General features: G+C 39.2%; 2 protein-coding genes across 4 annotated transcripts in view; one reads left to right on the forward strand and one right to left on the reverse strand.

The window, feature by feature from the left end:
- The window catches only part of ppp3cb (protein phosphatase 3, catalytic subunit, beta isozyme), a 36,322-nt gene extending 34,617 nt beyond the window's left edge, over nt 1–1,705 (reverse strand). For both annotated transcript variants that reach the window (XM_029441056.1, XM_029441055.1), the window contains exon 1: nt 1,599–1,705. In XM_029441056.1, the coding sequence (XP_029296916.1) occupies nt 1,599–1,623 (25 nt within the window). In that variant the 5' untranslated portion in view covers nt 1,624–1,705. The remainder of the gene's footprint in view (nt 1–1,598) is intronic.
- A 5,734-nt stretch (nt 1,706–7,439) lies between these two features.
- ube2d2 (ubiquitin-conjugating enzyme E2D 2 (UBC4/5 homolog, yeast)) lies at nt 7,440–16,836 on the forward strand. Of its 2 annotated transcripts, XM_029441058.1 has the most exons (8): nt 7,440–7,551; nt 7,666–7,705; nt 9,416–9,479; nt 12,475–12,506; nt 12,846–12,923; nt 13,104–13,209; nt 13,632–13,725; nt 15,487–16,836. In XM_029441058.1, exons 2-8 carry the CDS (start codon nt 7,682–7,684, stop codon nt 15,530–15,532), a joined length of 444 nt encoding a protein of 147 aa, XP_029296918.1. In that variant the 5' UTR covers nt 7,440–7,551; nt 7,666–7,681; the 3' UTR covers nt 15,533–16,836. The 2 variants fall into 2 exon arrangements, with proteins under 2 accessions (XP_029296918.1, XP_029296917.1); XM_029441057.1 differs by having other exon boundaries at nt 7,447–7,705.
- The last annotated feature ends 6,525 nt before the right edge of the window (nt 16,837–23,361 follow it).

Raw genomic sequence — 23,361 nt, forward strand, 5'->3', positions numbered from 1 at the left:
CACAGTCTATCCTCCAGAAGTGACGTCTCGTTGACTGATGCCCCCATCTCTCTCCAGCGCCACACACACTAAATCATTCTCACCTGATGAATGGTCGTGTTGTTTTGCTATGTTTGTTACAGAAAGTGCATTTGTGTGTGTGTGTGTGTGTGTGTGTGTGTGTGTGTGTGTGTGTGTGTGTGTGTGTGTGTGTGTGTGTGTGTGTGTGTGTGTGTGTGTGATGGATGATGCATGAGGATATAGGCTGTATAGTTTGTTCCAGTGTTGAGGTAGCTGAGCTCCGGTGGCCCGGCTGCATTACAACTCACATGCAAACATAAATGAAGATGTAAAAATGCACATGTGAAGGGAAGCTACTGATTTTAAGGGTAAAGGAAAATAACTAATGGATGGATCGGAGGTCAGTGTTAATTTGGTTGCAGACAGTTTCTTTTTAAGGGAGTCCAGATTTCGTAGCACGGCCCGGCACAACAGCATCCATGTAGTTACACACCCTGGCACAGCCATACTGTAGGCATATGCACATGCAGTCCTGAAGTCCTACGTGCAAAAACAGCAAGAGCCCCCGCGTGCCCCCCGGCCCACCCTCTTCCAAGCACGACGCACGCACGGAATACCGGGGCATGCCCGAGCGACGCATCCAACTGTCAGCTCCGCTTCTTCCGGCAGAGAGACCTTGAGAGTTTATTAAGTGGGAGCCAGTGGGAGAGACTGCACAGCCCAGGCATCGTCACATGTGACTGTGGCATGTGTGCGTGAAAGCACCGCTGCCATGCCAGCCTTGTTGTGACCCGATATGCACGACAATCTATGCAAGCTCCGTGGATCATAACCCGAGCGGAGCCCCCTCCTCGACTCCTCATATAGCCACCCACGCGTAAAAAGCAGAAACAGACACTCTCATAAACACATTAAATATTCCATAATCCAGTGAGGCAATAACACTATTAGTGCAGATGCATGCTCATCGTCGGGCAATAGGCTCGGGTACGCAGCGCAGCATCCCTAAACTCAAATGTTGTCCATCATTTGACTTGCAGGGAAGCAAGAGGGGGAAGCCAGGGAGACCTTTTATGGAGACGTGAAGAAATACGCACGAGAGAAGCACAATCACCCGCTGACATTAAGGCCTTCCTGAGAAAACGTCGACTCGTAAATCCATCATGTGCACTCGTGGTTTTTAAACGTCACATCAACAAACACCAGGCAGATTTAATCTAATATTAAAAGCAAACTCGCGGGTCTGAAGGTGCGCACTCGGCCTGGCAAAGTTGCCAGCCTACCTGCCATTTAAACCACTCGATTACCTGACTTCGGCTCAGATTTGGCGAGAAATAAAAATAGATCGCTATTGTAGGCCATCCTCGACACATCCAACACTGGGGCGCCACTACGAAGTGCAGCTACAGGAAATTAACACAAAGACAGAAACCTAAAAAATCCTTGAGTCTCCGATTGACAAGTACTCCATAGCATCCTACCCTCCCTCTCTCTTCTTACATCGTTGCTTACATTGCAACATCATCCCGTGACACCATCCACATCCACAGCAACACCACAACACCAAAGATCGCAGTTTATGCGTAACATTTATTTACCTTTATGTCTGCCTTTCGCTGTCATCGTCACACTGCTTGACGTTTCATTGGAACAAGATGCTCATCTCCCTCTCTCCCTCTCTCTATCACTCTCGGTTGTGGCTCTGTAGGGTATTATTCAGTAACGCGAAACCACCGCTAGGAGTGGAGCGTGTAAATGGAGCTCATGCCGCACACAGGGTGTCGCACAACAGCTCTAGATGAGACATCCCCCCGTTAGAAAATGGGGTAATGCCTATGTGAGGGGGTGAATTCTAATAGAATAACGAGGGAAGACCCTGATTATGGCGTATCGTACTAGATACCCCCCTCCTCCCCCCCCCCTAAAAGGTTCAGAAGCATATGCATGCTGACATGTCAGCCAAATAGGCTTCTTTTATTAAGGTGCTAGATTAATAAAAAGGGATGGACTCAAAACAAAAAAAACGTGCGTATAAACACACTGGGGCAACGACAGGGATGCAAACTATGAGAAAAATAATTATCAGTTAGAACTATTGGCACATGTAGTTGTCACTGGCCGTGCAGGATTTGGCATGCCTACATTTGATTAGCCGGTCGGCGGGACTTGCGTTGCAGTCGGACATCCTGGAGTCGGGACGGGAACAGAGCCGAGGGGGGTGGGGAGGGCGGGGGGGATTCTCTCTTCTGTCAAGGGCCGAGACTGTGGTGTCGGGTCCTCTGGCAGGCGTCTAGAATATAAGCGGTTGCTGGGTGCTTTTCTTGCTGCAGTAGTGGCATCACTCGGTGGAGTCTCTGTGCTCTCTCGGACGGGGGAAGCCTGCTGCTGCGCCTGAGGTGACTTTGGGGGAGGAGAGGCGGATACCAAGCTTCTGTTGTGGCATGCTTGGATCCTAAATGTGTTATTTGAGAGGAAGGGGGGGGGGGGATGCTGGTTATGAAGGGAGGAGGGGGCACACTCTGGAGGTTAGAGGTCAAAGAGACGATTTGGAGAGAGACTCACAGGCTCTACATCACCAGGACGCCTCAGCAAGCGCTGCCGTGCAGAGGGCAACATCCCGGAATGGCGAAAGAAGGAACTCCCACGCAGATTCACGCACACTCACACTCAATTGTACACACACAGACACAGACACACGAAGACTCATACTGCCATCCTGTGGATGCATCGATTGCAGGGCTTCCCCCCTTAACAACTCTGTGGAGTGTGTTTATGTGTGGGTGCGTGCTTGCCTGCAGGTGCACGTGTGTAACTGTATAGTAGGATATTTGACAGAAGATCACGTGGGTCTACAGGATAGTGTTTTATTTTCCTCTTTTTTCCTCTTCTAAAAACTGCACAGCTCTTCATTTTTGAATTAATCTATATTGTACTTTTTAAAATATGTTTTTGTTTCTCTACATTTATGTTTCTTGATTTTTGCAATACATGCTTTTATTTCTCTTACTATGTTTAAGTTTTGCACCAAAGCAAACTTGTCTTCTGGGTATATCGCACTTCTGTATGTTAAAATGAGAACAGAACATTACAGGTCATTTAGCAGACGCTCTTATCCAGAGCGACTTACAGTGAACTAACTACAGGGACAGTCTCCCTGGAGCAACTCAGGGTTAAGTACCTTGCTCAGGGGCTCAATTGTGACAGCCCTGGTATTGAACTCACAACCATCTGGTGTTGTATTTGGAAGCTGTACCAGTAGAGCACTAGGTCATCATCAGCCAACATATAATGTTATTAACATAACTGAATAATAATACAAATGGATGTTGTTTCCAAGAAGACACACAAATATCCATCAAGCACGCTGTGACATTTTAATGATCAGTAGACCAGAAAACACAACTGTTGGTTGGAGAAGTGTTGAGGCAAAAATGTGAAGTCTGGCCAGAAGGTGGCCATGTTGTTACCTTTTGAGGATGTTGGTTAGTGCTTAGTAGCATATAGTTAGTACATCTCTGACTCAGTTTGTCAGACTCAGCTTTACACTGTCAGACTTGATCAACTGAAAAGTATAGTTTGTATTCTTCCTTTGACAATTTTGTTTCCAACCATGTGCCTCTACTCTCTGTAGTAAAAGCTTTAAAATGCCCCTCTCCTCAAAAAGACACTGTGGCAGACACCATTGTGTGCCACTACCCATACCCCCACACAGATCTGTATACTGCAACAATGTTCACGTGTACAGTCTAATCATTCTACTGTAAAAACAAAGACTCAGGCCATCAGAATCATATGAAAGACGTCAAATGTACATATAGGTTCTACACGTAGGAGGCTTTTATGCTAACATTATAACATGCTAATGTTAGCATGCTGTGTTGACATTAAACTCAGTATAGTGGAGGCTGACAGAAATGTGACATATATATTTTTAAAATTGTAGCAAATACAATAATTTTTTTATTGTTCATCATCTTCAAAATCAAACAATGTTACAAATCACGATTACATTGGACAGCAGATATTCTGACTTGCCACTGCACGGAAAAGCATCTGTAACTAATACCATGAAATAAAGCTACCGTCCGTTTGTATTGGTCCGGTCCAGGGTCCTGGTATTGTTCATCGTGGCTCACTGGCGTGACTGAAATTTTTAGTGACATTGGTTACACCTGTGAATTTACTGCTAATTAATTAAATAAAAAAACATGTTACATAAAGTTAGATTACAACTCAGAACCAAAAAGCTGTTACATTTTGAAAACATTTATGAAATGTAAACAAATAACATAGTACATATGTTTAAAGTCAGTTTTTCCCCATTCAAGTCTTTGTTTTTGGTCTAATGTTGTCCCAAATTGTCAGAGGGCTATAGAACATGTAGTGTCCAAATGTGAATTATAACTATGTAAGATTTTCACATATAACCTTTAAGAAAGGAAGTGTAGGTATCTCTTGTATGTATTTATGTATATGAACCAAAGTTGTTTTGATTTCATTTTCAAAAAGTGACAAGCCAAAGAGTATCTGGGGACAAAAAATAAGGCATATTGCATGGGATTGGAAAAAATAACATACACTTCGAGACATAAACTGAGTGTTTATGAAGGAATCTGGACAACGTAAGCTTTACGATGACCTTTACAGTCATAGGTTGATATTGGGAATCTCCTTATGAATGAAAAACTGGGTTTATGCTTGAATATACATGTAATGGTATACATTAAAAGGGGTATATTTATTTAGCTGTTTATACATACATTTGACTTTTATTTTGTCAATGCTGTTAACAATGTTTTTTTCTTTTCTGTTTTCATAAGTTGAATGTATGCAAAAGGAGAAAATAGCAGGAAGATGTGGGAAATGGGAGGGAAGGATTGTTGCCACATGATGTTTATCTGCCGTTCAAAGATATACTGTATAATGAAAAAGGGAATGAATATTTGTTGGAAAAATGTTTCCTAAATTTCAATGTAGGGAAAAGTCACTGTGTGAAATCTTAGATCTCTGATTTTTAAAAGCAATATGCTACTATTAATGCTCACATTACTGCTTCTACTGCTGGTAAGGAAGATGTGATGTTTTCAGGAGAGGCCAATGCTTTAAAAATCTAAAGATGAAAATATCAGATCTTTATTAAATTGGTAAACAGTGCACAGCCCTTCTGCCTCTCCACACAACTTTGGCTTCATCTGACGACTTTCCACACATTTCATAAGAGCATAAAAACACTTATAAATAGGATGAAAACATTCCCATGTACAGCCTATTAGTATACAGTAAGCGTATTGTGGTATAATTGCCCTACTGCATTACCAGTGACAAATGCCTCACTGCAAGCCTAAAAAGAATGCTGTATACTCTGTGAAACAGTAAATTGATCCCTTTGTGAAGAATTTCTGCAGCCAACAGGGCTCCATAGAGCTGATCAAACATATACATATACATATACATATACATATACATATACATAGTGGTTGAGATAAATACTAATATTCATTGGGGATGGTTTACTTAGCTTTTCACTATAAGTGGTTATATCATTTGCTTGAAAATATATGGATTCAATCAAATAAATATATAAACATAAAAATAAATGTTTAAATGTAAAAAGAATCTTAAATCATTTTATGAAGAAATATGTATATGTCCTGCAGTGTTAATATGAACATATTAGTATTTACAGGGTTTATTTACTTTTATTTGACAAATGTGTACTGATGGTGTAAGGGACTTTACTGTGCACTTTTTATTCTGACCGAATTCAATGTGGAATATGTGTTGTGTTTATGAGTTTGAGAAGAAGACTTATTATTATTCTTATTGTTCGTTTCTCTGTTCACTACTGCAGGTAATGGGCCAGGGAGAGCTGCAGGAGAGCACATGTGGTGTTTACACTTCTTTTCTTTTCGTCACTGTAATACACGAAAGTAGGCTTGTAGCTAACATCGTGATTTCACGCTCAGGGAGATCAACTGAGATTACCAGAGGTAGAGATTGAAATATCAGTTTTCAGTTACTGTGAGCTCGTCCACCTTTTAACGAACACCTACCTGAAATAGTCTGCTGACCCGAGACAAATGCAAATGAAAAAACAAGCATGTCATACCACCCAGTAACATACAATATAAGACGAGTTAACAAAGATATGTTTTAACATATTCAAAATGTACAGTTGCTCTATAAATCATACGTACAATCCGTAGTTACTGTAGGTCTAGTTTCCTCAAAATAGCATACAAATGATCCCACAATCTCGCGACAAGTCTTTGTAATCGTATCACTCCGCGCTAAACAAACACCGAGTGTAGTTCATCTGTATGACACTGCCCCATACAACTGTAACTATATTGATGAATATAGCGAACGAATTGGAAAATGTGTAACCATATGAATTTCACTGTCTGTAAATATGAAAATTAAATCGTAACTGTAGTAGTAATCCGTTTTAGCACAGGTTCCCCGGAGTTTACCTCATGCAATATACGTGTTGGGAAGACATTTTGGCTCCGTCCGGACCATGTGAACACAGCCTTGCAGTCGCATGCACAGAGCCACAATGATGTCAGTTGCAGTATTACGTCTCCAGCGTGCATTGCCACTGTGAGTTTACGTGCGCATGTCGGCGGAAGGCTTTCAAGCGGTAGCGCAGTGAGAGATGCGTTCCAACAATAAGACTTCCGGCTTGGTAGAATGGCCTTCAGAATAAAAGGGTGATGTTTAATTTTTAAAGTACAGTAAAGTGATTGTGTATTATAATATATGCATTATTATATTATATGTATAATGTGTAGAGGTGAAATAATGTGTAGACTATTTAGCAAACCTTTTAGATGATCAATTCCTCTTTCTAGGGTGCCAAACATTCTCTGGTCCAACTACTCGGATGTGAGGAGTTGCTGCTTTCATCTGTTTTATATCATGGCAAATAAATTGAGTACATCTGGCTGCTTGTGCAAAACCAGCCATTTGAAGGAGTAATTTTGGGTTAACACAACTTTGCTATGCTTTATGCCTTAATGTTTTGGTTTTCATATCCTGTCTGTTTGGAAAAGGATCTGCACAAATAAATATATATACTTTATTATTATTATTATTATTATTATTATTATTATTATTATTATTATTATTATTATTATTATGGGCATTTTCACTCTTTCTTAGTGGAGAGTACACATAATAGTCAGTCAGGGCATCGTTTTAAAGTAGACCTATCTGCACAGAAATTGTACATGTGCATTTGGTGCAGTTTAATATATATATATATATATATATATATATATATATATATATATATATATACATATATATATATATATAATCATAGTATGAGAATAAAGTACAGAAAAGTAGGATACTTTCAAATATAATTTGTCAAGTGTTGTGTAAACTTTTATTGTGAAGAGTTGAGTTCGGAAGTCTTGTCGTTGTTGCTGCTGGCAGAACACAGGCCGCAGTGATTTGGTAGCCGCTGCAGTAGGAGGAAGGACCGCGGTTCTACCCCTTCTATCTTTCAGTTTCGTCTCGAAATTTTATCGGTGGTCCCTTCTGGTAACGATCAGTAAATTAAGTGTACAGTAACTGTGTTCTATGATAACTAAGTCGTAGTATTATCGACGGACAGAGATATCAATCGCCATTTTAATCGCACGTTTTCCCTGACAGAAGCGCTAGCACAACAATGGCTCTGAAAAGAATTCACAAGGTAAGGAAGTGAACGACGAGGCCCAGGATTTCGCAGTTTCGTTAGGGATTTATTTCAAAGGTTGCCCTTTTGATGCTTGTCTTTCGGGTTTAATAAACTGAGAATGATACAAAAATATTGACTAAATAACTCAGGCTTGGTTTGAACTGCCAGCTAACGGTCTGTGAATAGCGAGTGACGACAGTGAGAGCAGCAATGCGCCGCCTGTCTGTGTTCACTAGTGCTTCTACAAATGGGCCAACTGAACCGTTACACTTAGCTACAAGTAACCGCTATGCTAGCTATTCTTGGTTATGTCACATAAGTTAACATACGATGTCTTTAGACCGTAATATAACGGGTAATTTTAGCTAGCTATGCCGGTTACTTGTTAACGTTAATGATATCAGCGGTGTGTTAGCTGTTTCTGGCTAACATGATCTGTCCCGGTGGTTGGCTAACTCGGACAAGCTAAATGGTTCTTCTGATCAAGCTAGCTTACAGTAAAGCTACATCTTTACAGTAAATTAACGATAGTTATTATATGTGTAAGTGTTATATGCTATCAGGTGTCTCCTTATTAGTTCCACTATACGGTAGTCAAGGTATCTAACATTATTTATTACAGTTACTTAATTAAGCTTGCTTAACTCGCTCCTTGATTTGACAGATAAGTTATCCGGCTAGCGGCAACGCTAACGTTAGCTTAATTTAAGAGTGCTCTCGCGCTTATTATATTAACCGATTTGCCATTACTTTCTTTTTGTGTGGTTAACTTTTTCATTTTTGACGTTTGTATGTAAGTATAACTGTTGCTAACAGCCCAGAGATAAGGATGGATGTAAGTTAACCTTACGTTAATGTTAAGCTATCGTATATGTAATCCCAGTTTTTTCATTAATGTTATATAGCCTCCGTAATGCGTAGCCAGTAAGTATTTACAATAGTCATGGGGGAAAAATTGGCGTCTAATTTTAAAAATATTTGACATTGTAATCGTTTGTGCTCGATTTCTCAAACGAGCAATATATAGGGAAATGCTAATGTTAGCCGTGTGTCACTGTGGTAAAAACAGGCCCCACGCGTTGTTCGCCTTTGATGCCATGTTGCTGACAGCAGACGAGCAGCATATCCGTCATTATACTGTTTGGTTTATTGAGTTAGCTGAATGCGGTGTTTTGTCTTGTTGTTGTTAATTCCGCAAGTAACGTAAGCCCATGTCATGATGTGGCTGGCCAGCCAGCATAAGGTTTCTCTCACTTGACATATGCGGTTTGTCGAACCAGAGCATCTAGCTAACATTACGTTACTTGCAACGAGCTTACAATCGGGTTACCAGCCTTCTTGTTTATAGTAAAACCTCTGACATATCGTCATGATCTCAGTTTGGCTGTCACATGTACTACCTGCTTTACCTAGAGAAATGCTATTATGTAATAGCGGCCACTCCAGTAATTATCAAAACTCATGGTGTTGTTGTGTCAGTAGGAATTGCGACAGTTGTTCCTGTTGCAGTGAAACTTTGTAGCAAGTAGCACCGGCCTTCGGATCTGTTTACAAAATGTGATTAACCCAACTATACAGAGAGCTCTAATTCAATATATTTTCCCAGATTATTTATTTTTTGCCATTTCCAGTTCTGTTATGAAGGTTATTCATTGTGGACCATGCACCATTGTGCACCATACTGTACAGGACCTGATCAACTAACTTGTCATTTCTTTGTCTCAGGAGTTGAACGACTTGGCACGGGACCCACCAGCCCAGTGTTCTGCAGGACCAGTAGGAGATGACAGTAAGTTCATCATCTAAAACCAACATAGTCCTGCTAGCTGTCTAACTGGCCCTCAAAATTGAGCAGAACTCCTACAGAAATTCCTGGTTTACCCTTCATTTATTTTGGCGAGCTCATTTAATACAGCTAAACTAAACAACTAAACAAAAAATAAATATTTATTGGTTAAAATACTTACAAATGACACAAAAAATAATGCTTTATATTCTAATTAATTACAGACTATGTACATTAAATCTTCCACCTGTTAAATAGCTATTAATTGTCTCCTGATCGGCTCCCTCTGGTTAAAATTTGTGATTATTGTATTTAGTTTGGATCAGAAAAAATATTCACAATATTTTGATATCCACAGACAAATACATAGAATGTTTTCAAACCTAAGTGCTGTAACTTGGAAAGGAAAATACAAGCACCAGTGAAGATGCTGGCTTTTTATGTGTGGAGTCTAGAGCATTTAACTAAATTGGGGAAGTACCTCTGTTTTATGAGCGAGCAGATCCAGGAAATACCTGGACTACCTCTTGTGAAAATACTGGTGCATTATAAAAGCATAATATTCCCAACTCTATTGCTACATGGCCGTTTCATTTTTACTTTCAGGGCAAGTATAAGGGGATTTCTCGTCTGGATAATATTTTATTCTGTTGTAAATGCGAACTGTGTTTCTTATTTATTTCCCACGTCAGATTTCTTTTAACCTATGAAGATTATGACATAAATAAAACTGAGGCATTCAATTTAGTTATGTTAATCTAAGTATTTAGGATTAAATACATTTCACACAAAGATTTCTCCTTTTTGAAAACATTTATTTTGAATATTGTCAGTAAGAACTATATGAAAAGTAGCTGCTACTGCCTGTAACTGTCATATAATACAGTCGTTAATCTCAACAGGGGGAACGTTTTAAAATGAGTGTTCAAATTTGTCATTGTATTTTGGTAGATAATCCTCCACACCATATAGTTAAAATATAAAACAATCTCAAATAGCTGTATTTTTTTGTGATGTGAAAAGGGGAATATTGCTTTTTATGTTCTGTGTTTCAGCAGTATAACTGCTGGCTGTATGTAACATCCCAGCCACTGTGTCTCTGCTTCAATATTCTTCTTCACTCATCTCTCAACAGCTTTAAAGTTCATCGTCCTTCTCATGATGGTGGGACTTAAGTTTTGAGTGCGTCTTGCGTTGTAGAAACTGCTGTGAACAAGTCACGACGGACACTTAATTCAGACACTCCAAACCAAGTCATTTTTTCGAATACACATTGACCTTCAGTGATAGACATTTACATAATGTGTATTATTGTTTTAATTGGATCAAGCAACAATGGATTTAGGACGTATTTTTTCGTAGTGTTATAAACATGCTATAGTCAGTACATTTGCTAAAGACCACCTTTGTGAATCTTATGTTGCAATTCACTCTGTGGGACCACATTTTGATGTTTTAGTCGACTTCATTACATTGAAAGGTGAATTTATATTTAAATATCTCCCAAACTTCACCTATCTGCCCATCTTACATTTACTGTATATGGGTGTTATGGGTATAGTGTCAATTATTGTAAATGGCAGCACAATTATCTGTAGCATGACTTAAAAAGGTTTTAGGCCAAAGAATAAACATGCTGCCAGTTTTGGGAATTGTACTCGTATGGTGTAATGCACAGACAAAGAGAGCTTTCTAACCAGCCTCTATAATATTAACTTTTGATCATTCAAGTAGCTGTGTCATTTTCAATTCATTCATATTTATTTATTTATTTTACAACTGTTCTTGCTCTGGTGATGCACAACAAACAACCACCACTGAGCTGATGTTTATACTATACTGACAGGTGCATTACTGTTGTCTGGTGTTTATTACCCAAACATGAACACTTATATTGACTGTGTCCACTGTCCGTACTGAGAGCTACATCTACATCTGAAGAAAGGCACTTTGCCATGATTAACATAGTATTAGTGATAATATATATATATATATATATATATATATATATATATCTCATTAGAATCATAAACAATGTCTTCGTATTTGGTTGTGTGGAATTGTTTTAGTTGGAACACTTTACGAAACATATTGCGTTAAATCACTGATTAATGTTATAACGGATTAACATGTAACTGTCCGCCCTCGTAGCTAGCGGTAACTAGCTAATGATGTCAACTAATTTGTTTTCAATATCATTACCAACAAACGTTTAACTATATAACCATAAAGGGCTATTGGCTTCCTTGCTTTAATGCAGTTTGATAAAATGTGCCGGTGTATTTGAACAGCTTTTAATTTGTTTAATTAATGAAAACAATCAAAGCCTCATCCAGTCTGCAGAATGTTCCGTCCTGGAATTAGACCAATCCAGTATTGATAAACAAAATCAGTTGTCGTCGCCACCCGAATGACCATGTTTACCCCTAATTCATTTGTGATATGTATTTTAATAGTGTTACACTAAACATATTGCATCTTAACGAGTGTGTGACACCTTTGATTCTAAAACCGCAGAAAATGAAAATCGGTCACTTCCTGCCATCCAACATCCAATAAACCACTTGACTATACGCTACAAGTGTTTCTTGTAACGTACTTACTGTGGTCTACTTTCTTTTTTCAACGTGTCATTTGTCCTCAGACCTCAACAGGATAAGTCAAATTGACAAGTTTAACTGCTACCAAATCAAATTGTGATGGTCTGTGTTTGTTGTCACAATTTCCTTTGTCCAACCAGTACTTTTGATATTATTCAAATCAGAAGGAATTGCTGAATGTACATGTGAGTCTACTATATGATCATTTTCATTTTACAATTTAAGATAAATACCACTTCCAAGTATATCTGTCCTGATTTGTACTTTATGTAACAGCTTGTTACTCAACTTTCCAAATAAACATGCACACTTCATGTGGCATTGTTTATTCTAACACTTGTCAGCCATGCATTTTGTTTTTAGTGTTTCATAACCAATTGCTCTGGTTTATGTTGCAGTGTTTCACTGGCAAGCCACGATAATGGGACCTGTAAGTATTCACTTATTGTATATTACTGATTTAGTTACGGTCATAATTAACTGCTCTAGTTTTTCCTGGGAATTAATATTCACACATATGGTGACAGGATATAACTATATTTTACTCTTAAAACCTGAACTCTTGACTGAATTGCTGTGTTTTATAACTTAACAAATACAGCATCTAATAAAGTAAAGTACATTTACTGCTTACTCAATGAATTTAGTCAGAGACTTGGTTGACAGCAGCCCTAGTATTTCACTTTGTATTTTATTTGTATGCATTTATTTGCATCCTTGCACTTCAGTCACTAATGAGGGGAATGCACTTCTCTTCCCGCTGCTTTAGAATGACAGTCCTTACCAGAGCGGGGTTTTCTTCTTGACCATACACTTCCCCACAGACTACCCCTTCAAACCGCCAAAGGTAAGCAAGACATAGACAGACAAAGAAGCTGCATACATTAACATAGTAACAGTAAGGCACATATTGTGCCTCTTGCCTGCTAAAACATGCCACAGCTTTACATCATTCGTTTCCTGTTGTTCCTCTCACCTGCCCCTCTTCTACCCCCCCCCCCCCCTTCCTACATTTATCTGTTATAAGGTTGCATTTACCACAAGAATCTACCACCCAAATATCAACAGCAACGGCAGCATTTGTCTTGACATTCTGCGATCACAGTGGTCTCCGGCTCTCACCATCTCCAAAGGTAGACCGTTTCTTACTGGCCTTCACACTTTTAACTACACGTATGGTTACATATAAATAGCAGATGCTACTGCCTTTATAAACGGCATGTTAAGAGAAAAGGGGAAACATGTTTCCTTTTTAAATGAAAATGCTTCCCACAAATAATACATTACAACATTAGTCACGCAGAGGTCCTTGTATTAAACTAGAGTACTCTTTCTGTAAATGTCAGCTTTAGTCCTTTTCATTGAGTGCCTATTATTGAACACTATGCACAAGAGTTTTTCTATTTAAATCCAAAGTACATGTATTATCAACAATTCTGTAGCTATCACGAATACTCTACCTGACTCGCATCCAAGGGTCATCTGAAGGAAAATGATATCAATTCTGAAAATGTTTTTATTTGTGAATACTGATTGGTTAACTGGCCCGTTCCAGTCCTCCTGTCCATCTGCTCTCTGCTGTGTGACCCAAACCCGGATGACCCCTTAGTACCCGAGATCGCCCGCATCTACAAGACGGACAGGGAAAAGTAAGTAATTAGCTTCATGTTGTTTTGTGCATTATTTGGTTGTGTTGGGCTTTGTTTCCATTCCTGTCTTTGACAAACCAACCAAAACTGATGAGCTGGAGCTGTGAGCTAAGGCCTATTCTGTTCAGAGTCTGTGTCACAAACTTGCTATTGATGGATAGAAGCTACATCAGGCGAATGATTATTAATTTGAGGGTTTTTTTGTGACATTGGTACTGGTAGATTGTGCTGTTCCAGTGTTCTGGCGTACACCGTATACATTACTTGCACTCCGCTGTTTAAAAAATGTTTATAGAAATAAAACCCATTTTCTTAATTTTCAAATAGGCTGTCAGCGCCTACGTCATGTTGTCTTCTACGTTGTTGTAAAAGCCAATTTACAAAAGAAAAGCTGGTTTTAAGCATTGAGTCATCACACGTTAAATTATGGGAACTGGCATTAAAAATATGCAGACCACCTACTGTTCAAAAGTAATAAGTCTCTTAAGCCGGGCAGTGACTGTACAGATTAGACCCGATTTTAGCCATGAATTGGTCACCTGAATCAGGCTAAACTTCCGCCAGATCAGTTGTCACTTGCCATGCAGTGTGAGACGGGGCCCGGCGGCTGATTAATTGCTTAAATGATCAACAATCTGGCTCCCGGGCACTCAGGTGCATTTCTGCCAGGACAGAACTTTTGTTCGGACGTCTTTCAGTTTGAGCACCACTGTCTGATTTCCGACATGGCTGCTATCAACATATCTGTTGTAAACTGTGGTGAGCATGCTTTAATATTATTATTATTATTATTATTATTATTAATAATACAATTTATATTTTACATGTTGCTAGAATTGTAGTCTTGAAACCGCTGTGAGGTAAGTCTGAACAGTGCAGTTCAGACGAATCGCACTGTCCAGCCATCTCTGGCTCCATATTTTTATTTTTCCGTACTTTCCGTTCATATTAGAATTACTACCATTAAGGATTCAGCCGTCTTGTTAGAATAATCTTTATTGGAATTGTCATTGGACAAAACTGACTAGGCTTTGCATGTTTACGTTAAGTAAGCATCCGGTCAATTGCTGTGTAGTGTGAGTTAACACACCACATATGTTTCAGAACATTTTGGGGCAGGCCATAATATTATAATGTGCCTTCTAAAAACCCTTTTTCAGAAAAGTGGTGTCCTTTCTTGAAATATTATTTGGTCTCATCAATCACACAAGATTTCCAGATGATTTTCTGCCGTGGGGAATGTACACCTCTCCGCTCACAAGACATTATAAACTGAAATAATATTAAATCCATACCAATATTGGATCTTTTGCTTCTTTGTCCCACTCGCTATCCTCTGGTACAAAGTATCATCCACCAACAAGATTAATGAACATAATCAGTGAATACAGTGAGAATGGCTATCATTTTGGTTGTGCTATATCTGTGTTTTAACTGTTCTTCCTGTTAGTAATTGGCAAGCAGCTTTGACTCCAAGCAATTTACTGCATTGGGAATAAAAAACAAACCGGCTGAAAAAAAACGGTGCAAGGTGGCAGAACTGCATGTGCCCTTGTAGAGTGGCAGCCAGCTGGCATCTCTACTGCGGCAAGGATAGCAGCAAAACTTATGATGCACACATGGAAATTAATGGAGGTGACAATGTTGCAATTTCCCTACATTTTTTGTAACGGATGTGACAACATCCTAAAATGTTGGTCTTTATACGGCTTAACAACTAAACTCCCTTCTCTGTCTTTTTCTCTCTCTGCTTGTTCACAGGTACAACAAAATAGCTCGGGAATGGACACAAAAGTATGCAATGTAGTGTTGGGGGTAGAATCATGGCCAACCACCTCTACAACATAAGGTTAGGGGAGCTTCAGACATAAAGAGAAAACAAACAAAAAACCATTCAAACAAATGAAAAGTTTAAAACAAGATCTTGTTGGTTTCCATTGGAGTGCTTTCTTTGAGCCACGCCTCCCCTTCACCAGAGTACCTGTAAAACTCCCTCTGCCGCCCCTCTCTCTCTTCCTCTCTCTCTTCCTCTCTCTCTCTGCCCCTCTCTTCTTTTCTCCCTCTCTCTCTGCCCTCCCCCCCCCCCCCTCTCTCTGTTTGACTCTCTCTCCCATTCCCTCCCGCCTCTCAGCTCACCTTCCCACCCTCCCAGTGTACATATTGTCAACTTGAAATGGTAACACCCATCCCTCCCTACTCCTTTTTCACCTTGTGACCTCTTGCCCCGTGACCTGTTGCCCCATCTCCTGACTTCTGTATTCCATTACATTTAGTCACCATGCAGGTCGCAGGCCCCCTCCCCCTAACTCCTACACACACCTGCATCCTCGCCCACCTTCCCCAGACCTTAATCCTTAAAAGCATTCCTTTGATCATCTGTAAAACTTTGAGGGGACCTTTTCTTTCTTTATTTCCCTAATTTCTTAGGGGAGTGGGGGACAATAAGATGGAGGGATTTTTACGCTCTGCACCCTTTCTTGTTTTGTTATCCTTATAATTCCCATCTGTTAGAGGTGACAATTCAAGAAAGCAGTTTGTTTTCGCACGTGAGTCAAAGGGCACTCTGTATTTTATACAATGAAAATCATTGCAGGCTATGTAAAATGGGAAAAAAATGCACATGGCCTATTTTGGTCTTCTGTTGGATTCTATGAAAGGAATTACATTTATCCCCACACCTCCTGCTCCGAACTCCCCCCCCCACGCCCTCCCACCCTTACCAAGTTGACCCCTTTGTACACATAGACACACATGCACGCACAATTGTAACCCCATGTCACCCCACCACTACCACCAACTTTTTGTTATTCACAAAGTGGAGGTTCTGGACCAGGTATTTAAGCAATTTATTTTTCTTAGTTTAACCTGTGTTTTTACCCCCCTCCCCCATAACTCTTTAGGTTGCATTGTTTTTCCTTTTCCTTTTTTTTTCTCTTTTTTTTTTTGCTATTGTTAAATTAGAGGCTAACATCTTAAATGGCTATGGGACTGGCTTGGGCTCTGGGTGCGAGGAGAACCCACTCTTCTTGCACAAAACCTCTGTATATTGAATTATCTGAGAGGCTCGTTGAGCTTTGTGTGTTGATTAAACTGTGTAATAAAAACCCATGATTCCTGTGTTGACTCATTCTCGGGCCCTTTTGGAGGACATCCAGAGGTAGGAAAGAAATATATGAAGCCGGGTCACAGTCATGACCCAGTTTTACAGGAATTTGAGAGGATGAATAATACCTGCCATTACCACATGGTATTACTGTTGGATATTAGGACATGTCTGATTAAACATTAGTTTACGTAAAGGGTATTGAAATGGTTCAGAATTGATGAATAGAAATGTGTTGCCGATGTAGCTCACTTTGTTTTGAGTGTGAAACTAAACTTTAAAATATATGGGGTTTAAAATAATGCATTTACAGACAAATAAAATGAATTGCTTTAATATATTATTATATAGCTTACCATCAGACATTTAAATGTTCATGATGGTAGGTCATTGTGTTGCCCTCTGGTGGTTTCTTTGTCAAGTCATTTGAGTGCATCACATTTCAAGCTGTGGTTATCGATATCCACATGAATATTAAGGTCACCTACGATAATTACTTTATCTGTTTTAAGGACTAAATTTTGAGAATTCAGAACAGTATAACAAATCAAATTGGCTTTATTGTTTTCCATGTTGAGTTTGAAAGCTTAAGAACAATGCTTTTAGGTTTAGGATTGGTTAATAAGCTTGAGTGCAACTCCACCTCCTCGGCCTGTGTCTCGAGGAACGTGAGTATTATTATGGCGGCGGAGTGGATTCATCTAGTCTGACATATTCTTCATGTCTCAGCCATGTTTCAGTGAGACAAAATAAATCAATCTTATATCTGATGTTTATGATGATCTGAGGATTGGGCGAGAGTCGCTAAGAGAAGAATGATAAGGAGAGAGTTGTAAGTGCTTAAGAAGTACACGTGTAGGTTTAGATAACTGGCAGCCGATGTGATCAAGAATTAAACTAAATTAATTGAGAACGGCTGAATTACGTTTCCGGCAACACAAACGTAGTAGAAACCGGAAGTGACGCGCTTACAGTTACGCTGTGGAATATATATGAAATGCTTAATTACCAGCAAACTTTAGTCACCTTTAGATAATACATTTAAAAACTAACTTTAGTGGGATTATAAAGTATTTTAAAGCATTTAGCAGCGATATTACAGGGAAAAGTCACAGATCAGTGCCTCACATGGCAGTAGTTGGGGAGGTTTAAAGGCTTCCCAATCAAAATACAGAATAATTTAGTATTTATTTATAGTTTATTTGACATATTTATGAAGGGAAACTCCTTTGCTATCAGTTCAAATAGATTTGACACTTTATTACTTTATGTAGATGACTATTTCATACATTTATTGGCGAGGAAACACAAAACTGTTGAGTCTACATGGTTCGATTGGTGGCTGACCCATGGACGATTGTGTTCAGTTGTAACTGTCCAATGAGCGACGCGCAACGGCCAATTTTAACTGCCAATGAGCTACGAGATGAGGCTATATAAACCGCCGGTTTGAGGCCGTTGGTCATTCAGCAAGAGGAGATTAGACGATAAGGCAACAAGGGCTAGGAGCAGAGCAGAGCAGAGCAGAGCAGAGCAGAGCAGAGCAGAGCAGAGCAGAGCTAACAGCTAGGAGCGGAGCTAACAGCTAGGAGCAGAGCTAACAGCTAACAGTGCTGACAGCTAACTCATAGCACCAAGTACTAGAGTGGCCAGTCACCAAACACCAGGGCAGGCCAAATGAGTCTTGGCGACCGCAATTGCCCGATCGCCAGCGGGCAATAAAGTCCCAGGGGGCCTAATAAACCGGTGCCAGCAGCGGTCAAATGAGCCAAGGCGGCCCTATACATGGGAGGTCATGGGGAGGGGCGAAATGATTGGGGAGGGGGGCCAATTGTGCCCTAAAAATTGATTTGAAAAGTATGTATATGTATATACGTATATATATGTATATACTATATATATATGTATATATATACGTACATATACATACGTATATATATATATATATATATATATATATATATATATATATATATATATATATATATATATACGTACATATACATATATATGTGTTTATGTATGTATATATTTATACGTATATATTTATATATATATTATACATATGTGTATATGTATATATACATATATGTATATATACATATACGTGTATATATATATACTAATATATATATATTATAAATATATAAGTATATATATATGTATATATTATATATATACATATACATAAATATACACATATATATACATGTATATATATATTTATATATATATATATATATATATATATATATATATATATATATACATGTATATATCACTGTGTTATAATTATTGATGCATTAATGCATCATTATTGTTGCAGGTGGTAAAGGTGGAGCCACTTTTATTTACTTTATATATGGCTGGGTAGCCTCACCTATAGTAATACATCATTATTAGTTGATTTATAATTTACATTAATCTAAATCTGTAAACAGTAATTAATGTCAAATAAATCTAATGAAGTAAAAAGTACAACATTAAAAAACCATCAGGTTTTATAAAAGATCAAATGTTCAGCTCATTTACTGACGCAGACCTAAACACATGCATATTATCATACAATTGTTTGCACTTTGTCAAAAATACAAGAGTTCCCCCGATGATGACACTAAATACAATATTACAATTGCACTCTCGCAGTGTGGTCATCATACCTGTCAGCATTGGAATTTCAAAATAAGATAAATGTTCTGGTGGACTCCGCCCATACCTTAACAGCTCTGAGCCAGCCATAAGGGACGGGTTCAGGAATTACATGTTTATTTAAAATATGTATTACTTGTACATACATGTTTATAAGATGTATGTATTTTAATTGAATATATTTTTTTTTTCAGTGTGGGAGTCCCTAGCATCTGCAAGGGACTTGTTGTAAACATAGGTTGCAGACGTTGCCTGCCTCAAGGCTAGCTGAAGGCTACATTATTTTTGCCGCAAAGCATTGACATCTTTACTTCAGCTTTGGCCACTTGGTTTGCCTCTGAAACAGTTCTTGTCACACATGAAGTCATTGACAGTGTATGTTTTTGTGCTTCTTGGCGTGTTTGTGCTTGGACGATGTTTCATGCTGGCAAACATCGCTTTTTCCGATGTGTGCAATGCTAAAATCTTAATGGCACATTTTACAAAAAGAACGAGTTTGCCCAACTCTGCTTTTTATTAAATAAGGGAAGGTCTCCTCCCATTTGTTTAGTTACTTGCATAAAGTTTTAACTTGTTTGGCAGGTACTACTACGTCTCCATCTATCTCCCGTTTACTGAGACTCTCATCCATATGCTTTTGACTTTTGTTGTCTTCTTCTTCTTCTTCTTCTTCTTCTTCTTCTTCTTCTTCTTCTTCTTCTTCTTCTTCTTCTTCTTCTTCTTCTTCTTCTTCGTTATTGTTCCTGTTTTCTTCTTCTGTGTGTTTACTGGCGGATAACGTTTTTCAACTAAAGTTAAACATAATACTGCCACCTCTGATACATTTTAAATAAGTAAGTAATACGCTATCAATGTTTGACATACGTATAATAATTCGTTATGTATGCGTCAGCTACAACACCGCTGTGGAAAAGTTGGACGTATTTGGACTCTGACATATTTTGAGCTCATTTTCATATATGCCGGCATATGTTTCTGCCATACGGAACTGTTACGTTTCACTTCTTAAAAAGCCTAGTCTTGATCCAGAGGTTTTAGTTAACTATAGGCCTGATATCTAACCTTCCCTTTCTCGCTAAGATCCTTGAGAAAGCAGTTGCAAAACAGTTATGTGATTTTTTACATAATAATAGTTTATTTGAGGTTTTTCAAGCTGGATTTAGAGTTCATCATAGCACAGAGATGGCACTGGTGAAAGTTACCAATGACCTTCTATTGGCATCAGACAAAGGACTTGTCTCTGTTCTTGTCTTGTTAGACCTCAGTGCTGCTTTCGACACTGTTGATCAGGACATTCTACTACAGAGACTGGAACATTGTGTTGGCATAAAAGGAACCGCACTAAGCTGGTTCAAGTCCTATTTATTTGAGCGATCTCAATTTGTATGTGTTAACGATAAATCCTCCATGACAGCCAAAGTCAGTCTTGGAGTTCCGCAGGGTTCTGTACTTGGACCTATTCTATTCACCTTATATATGCTTCCTTTGGGCAATATTATAAGGAACCACTCTATAAACTTTCATTGTTATGCGGATGATACCCAATTATATCTATCAATTAAACCAGATGAAACCAATCAATTAGCTAAACTTCAAGCATGCCTTAAGGACATAAAAACTTGGATGTCTAGCAACTTTTTGATGTTAAACACAGACAAAACTGAAGTGATTATACTTGGCCCTAAACGCCTCCGAAACGCATTTTCTAATGACATAGAAGCTCTGGATGGCATTAATTAATTAATTTGGCCTCCAGCACCACTGTAAGGAATCTCGGCGTCATCTTTGACCAGGATCTGTCGTTTAACTCCCACATAAAACAAATCTCAAGGACTGCCTTCTTTCATCTTCGTAACATTGCAAAAATAAGACACATCCTGTCTCAAAATGATGCAGAAAAACTAGTCCATGCATTTGTTACTTCAAGGCTGGATTACTGCAACTCATTGTTATCAGGTTGTCCCAAAAAGTCGCTTAAGACTCTTCAGTTGATCCAAAATGCAGCGGCACGTGTATTGACAAGAACAAGGAAACGGGATCATATTACTCCTTGTATTAGCTGCTCTGCACTGGCTCCCAGTAAAATACAGAATAAATTCAAAATCCTTCTCCTGACTTACAAAGCAATTAATGGTCATGCTCCAACATATCTTAAAGATCTCATAGTACCTTATAAACCAACTAGAGCATTACGCTCCCAGACTGCAGGGTTACTTGTGGTTCCTAGAGTCTCTAAGAGTACAATGAGAGCCAGAGCCTTCAGCTATCAAGCTCCTCTCCAGTGGAACCAGCTTCCAGTTTGTGTTCGAGAGGCAGACACCCTCTCCACATTTAAGAGCAGGCTAAAGACTTTCCTTTTTGATAAAGCTTATAGTTAGGGCTGGCTCAGGCTTGCCTTGGATCAGCCCCTAGTTATGCTGTTATAGGCTTAGACTGCCCGGGGACACCTCCCTGCTCTCCTCCCCTCCCTCTCTTCTTCTCCCTCTCTATCTGTATGCATTTATGTAAATGTATGTTACTAACTCATCATCCGGGGCATCATCCCTGGAGTTTCTGTGTCTCTTATGTGGCAGGTTGCCACTGATAAGGTTTACGCCAGGATCAGGAATCGTGGCTGCGCCTGCTGCCCTGGTCCTGCCGGACACCGGGAAGCCTTTTTGACATTTCCCTGGATTCATCCAAACTTTCTCAACACATCATTTCTGTCAAATGTTGTATTTGTACTATGTTGTTTATCCTGTACACATGACATCTATCGCACATCTGTTCGACCTGGGAGAGGGATCCCTCCTCAGTTGCTCTCCCTGAGGTTTCTTCCATTTCCCCCTTTAATTATGGGGTTTCTTTTAGGAAGTTTTTCCTTGTGCGATGCGAGAATCTAAGGACAGAGGGTGTCGTAATCTGTACAGTCTGTAAAGCACACTGAGACAAATGTGTAATTTGTGATATTGGGCTATACAAATAAATTTGATTTCAAGATTTTTATTTTCAAAATGTTATTTTTAAATGAAGCCCGAGAAGAACATTATTATTATATATATATATATACACACATATACATATATATATATATATATATATATATATATATATATATATATATATATACACACACACACACACACACATTATATATATATATATATATATACACACACACACACACACATACATATATATATCTGTATAGTTCAATATTAAGTGACAATAAATATTCTCTAAATGTTTTAAAATTGTACTTTCTTTATTAGATTTGACATTGATACAGCTACTAGGCTACTTCAATATGTATCACACCAATTCATAACGCAAGTTAGACATTATGATGCTCTGGGCCTTTGCTTGCAGAAATTTTCTCTAACTGGACTGAAATTAGAAATTTAGTTGAATACCCCTGGTGTAGAATATACATGTGGACTTGTTTGTCTTTTGTCAAATATGTGATGTTGTCAGGACAGACAGACGAGGACCCAGGAGCGCAATTTCGAGAGCAAGGATTTATTGAAACACACACACACACACACACACAACAGGACCGAATGAGGCACGGCAGTAGTACAGTTCAGGGATATTCAAAACTCGTAGTCGGCAGGCAGGCAGTCAGGCAGGCAGTCAGGCAGGCAGTCAGGCAGGCAGTCAGGCAGGCAGTCAGGCAGGCAGTCAGGCAGGCAGTCAGGCAGGCAGTCAGGCAGGCAGTCAGGCAGGCAGTCAGGCAGGCAGTCAGGCAGGCAGTCAGGCAGGCAGTCAGGCAGGCAGTCAGGCAGGCAGTCAGGCAGGCAGTCAGGCAGGCAGGCAGGCAGGCAGGCAGGCAGGCAGTGCAGCTGGTAGGTTAATGAGGGTGGAGCAGAGATAGGTGGAGGTAATCAGACAGAGTAGAGAGAGCA

The sequence above is a fragment of the Cottoperca gobio genome, chromosome 10, assembly GCF_900634415.1.
Source record: "Cottoperca gobio chromosome 10, fCotGob3.1, whole genome shotgun sequence".
NCBI classification, from domain to species: Eukaryota; Metazoa; Chordata; class Actinopteri; order Perciformes; family Bovichtidae; genus Cottoperca; species Cottoperca gobio.

Excerpts from the sequence above, each read along its gene's own strand:
- ube2d2 (XM_029441058.1), top strand. The coding sequence starts at position 7,682 with ATGGCTCTGAAAAGAATTCACAAG. Across the intron at positions 12,507-12,845 it reads AAGCCACGATAATGGGACCT|AATGACAGTCCTTACCAGAG; the intron begins GTAAGTATTCAC and ends CCGCTGCTTTAG. Across the intron at positions 13,210-13,631 it reads GGCTCTCACCATCTCCAAAG|TCCTCCTGTCCATCTGCTCT; the intron begins GTAGACCGTTTC and ends GGCCCGTTCCAG.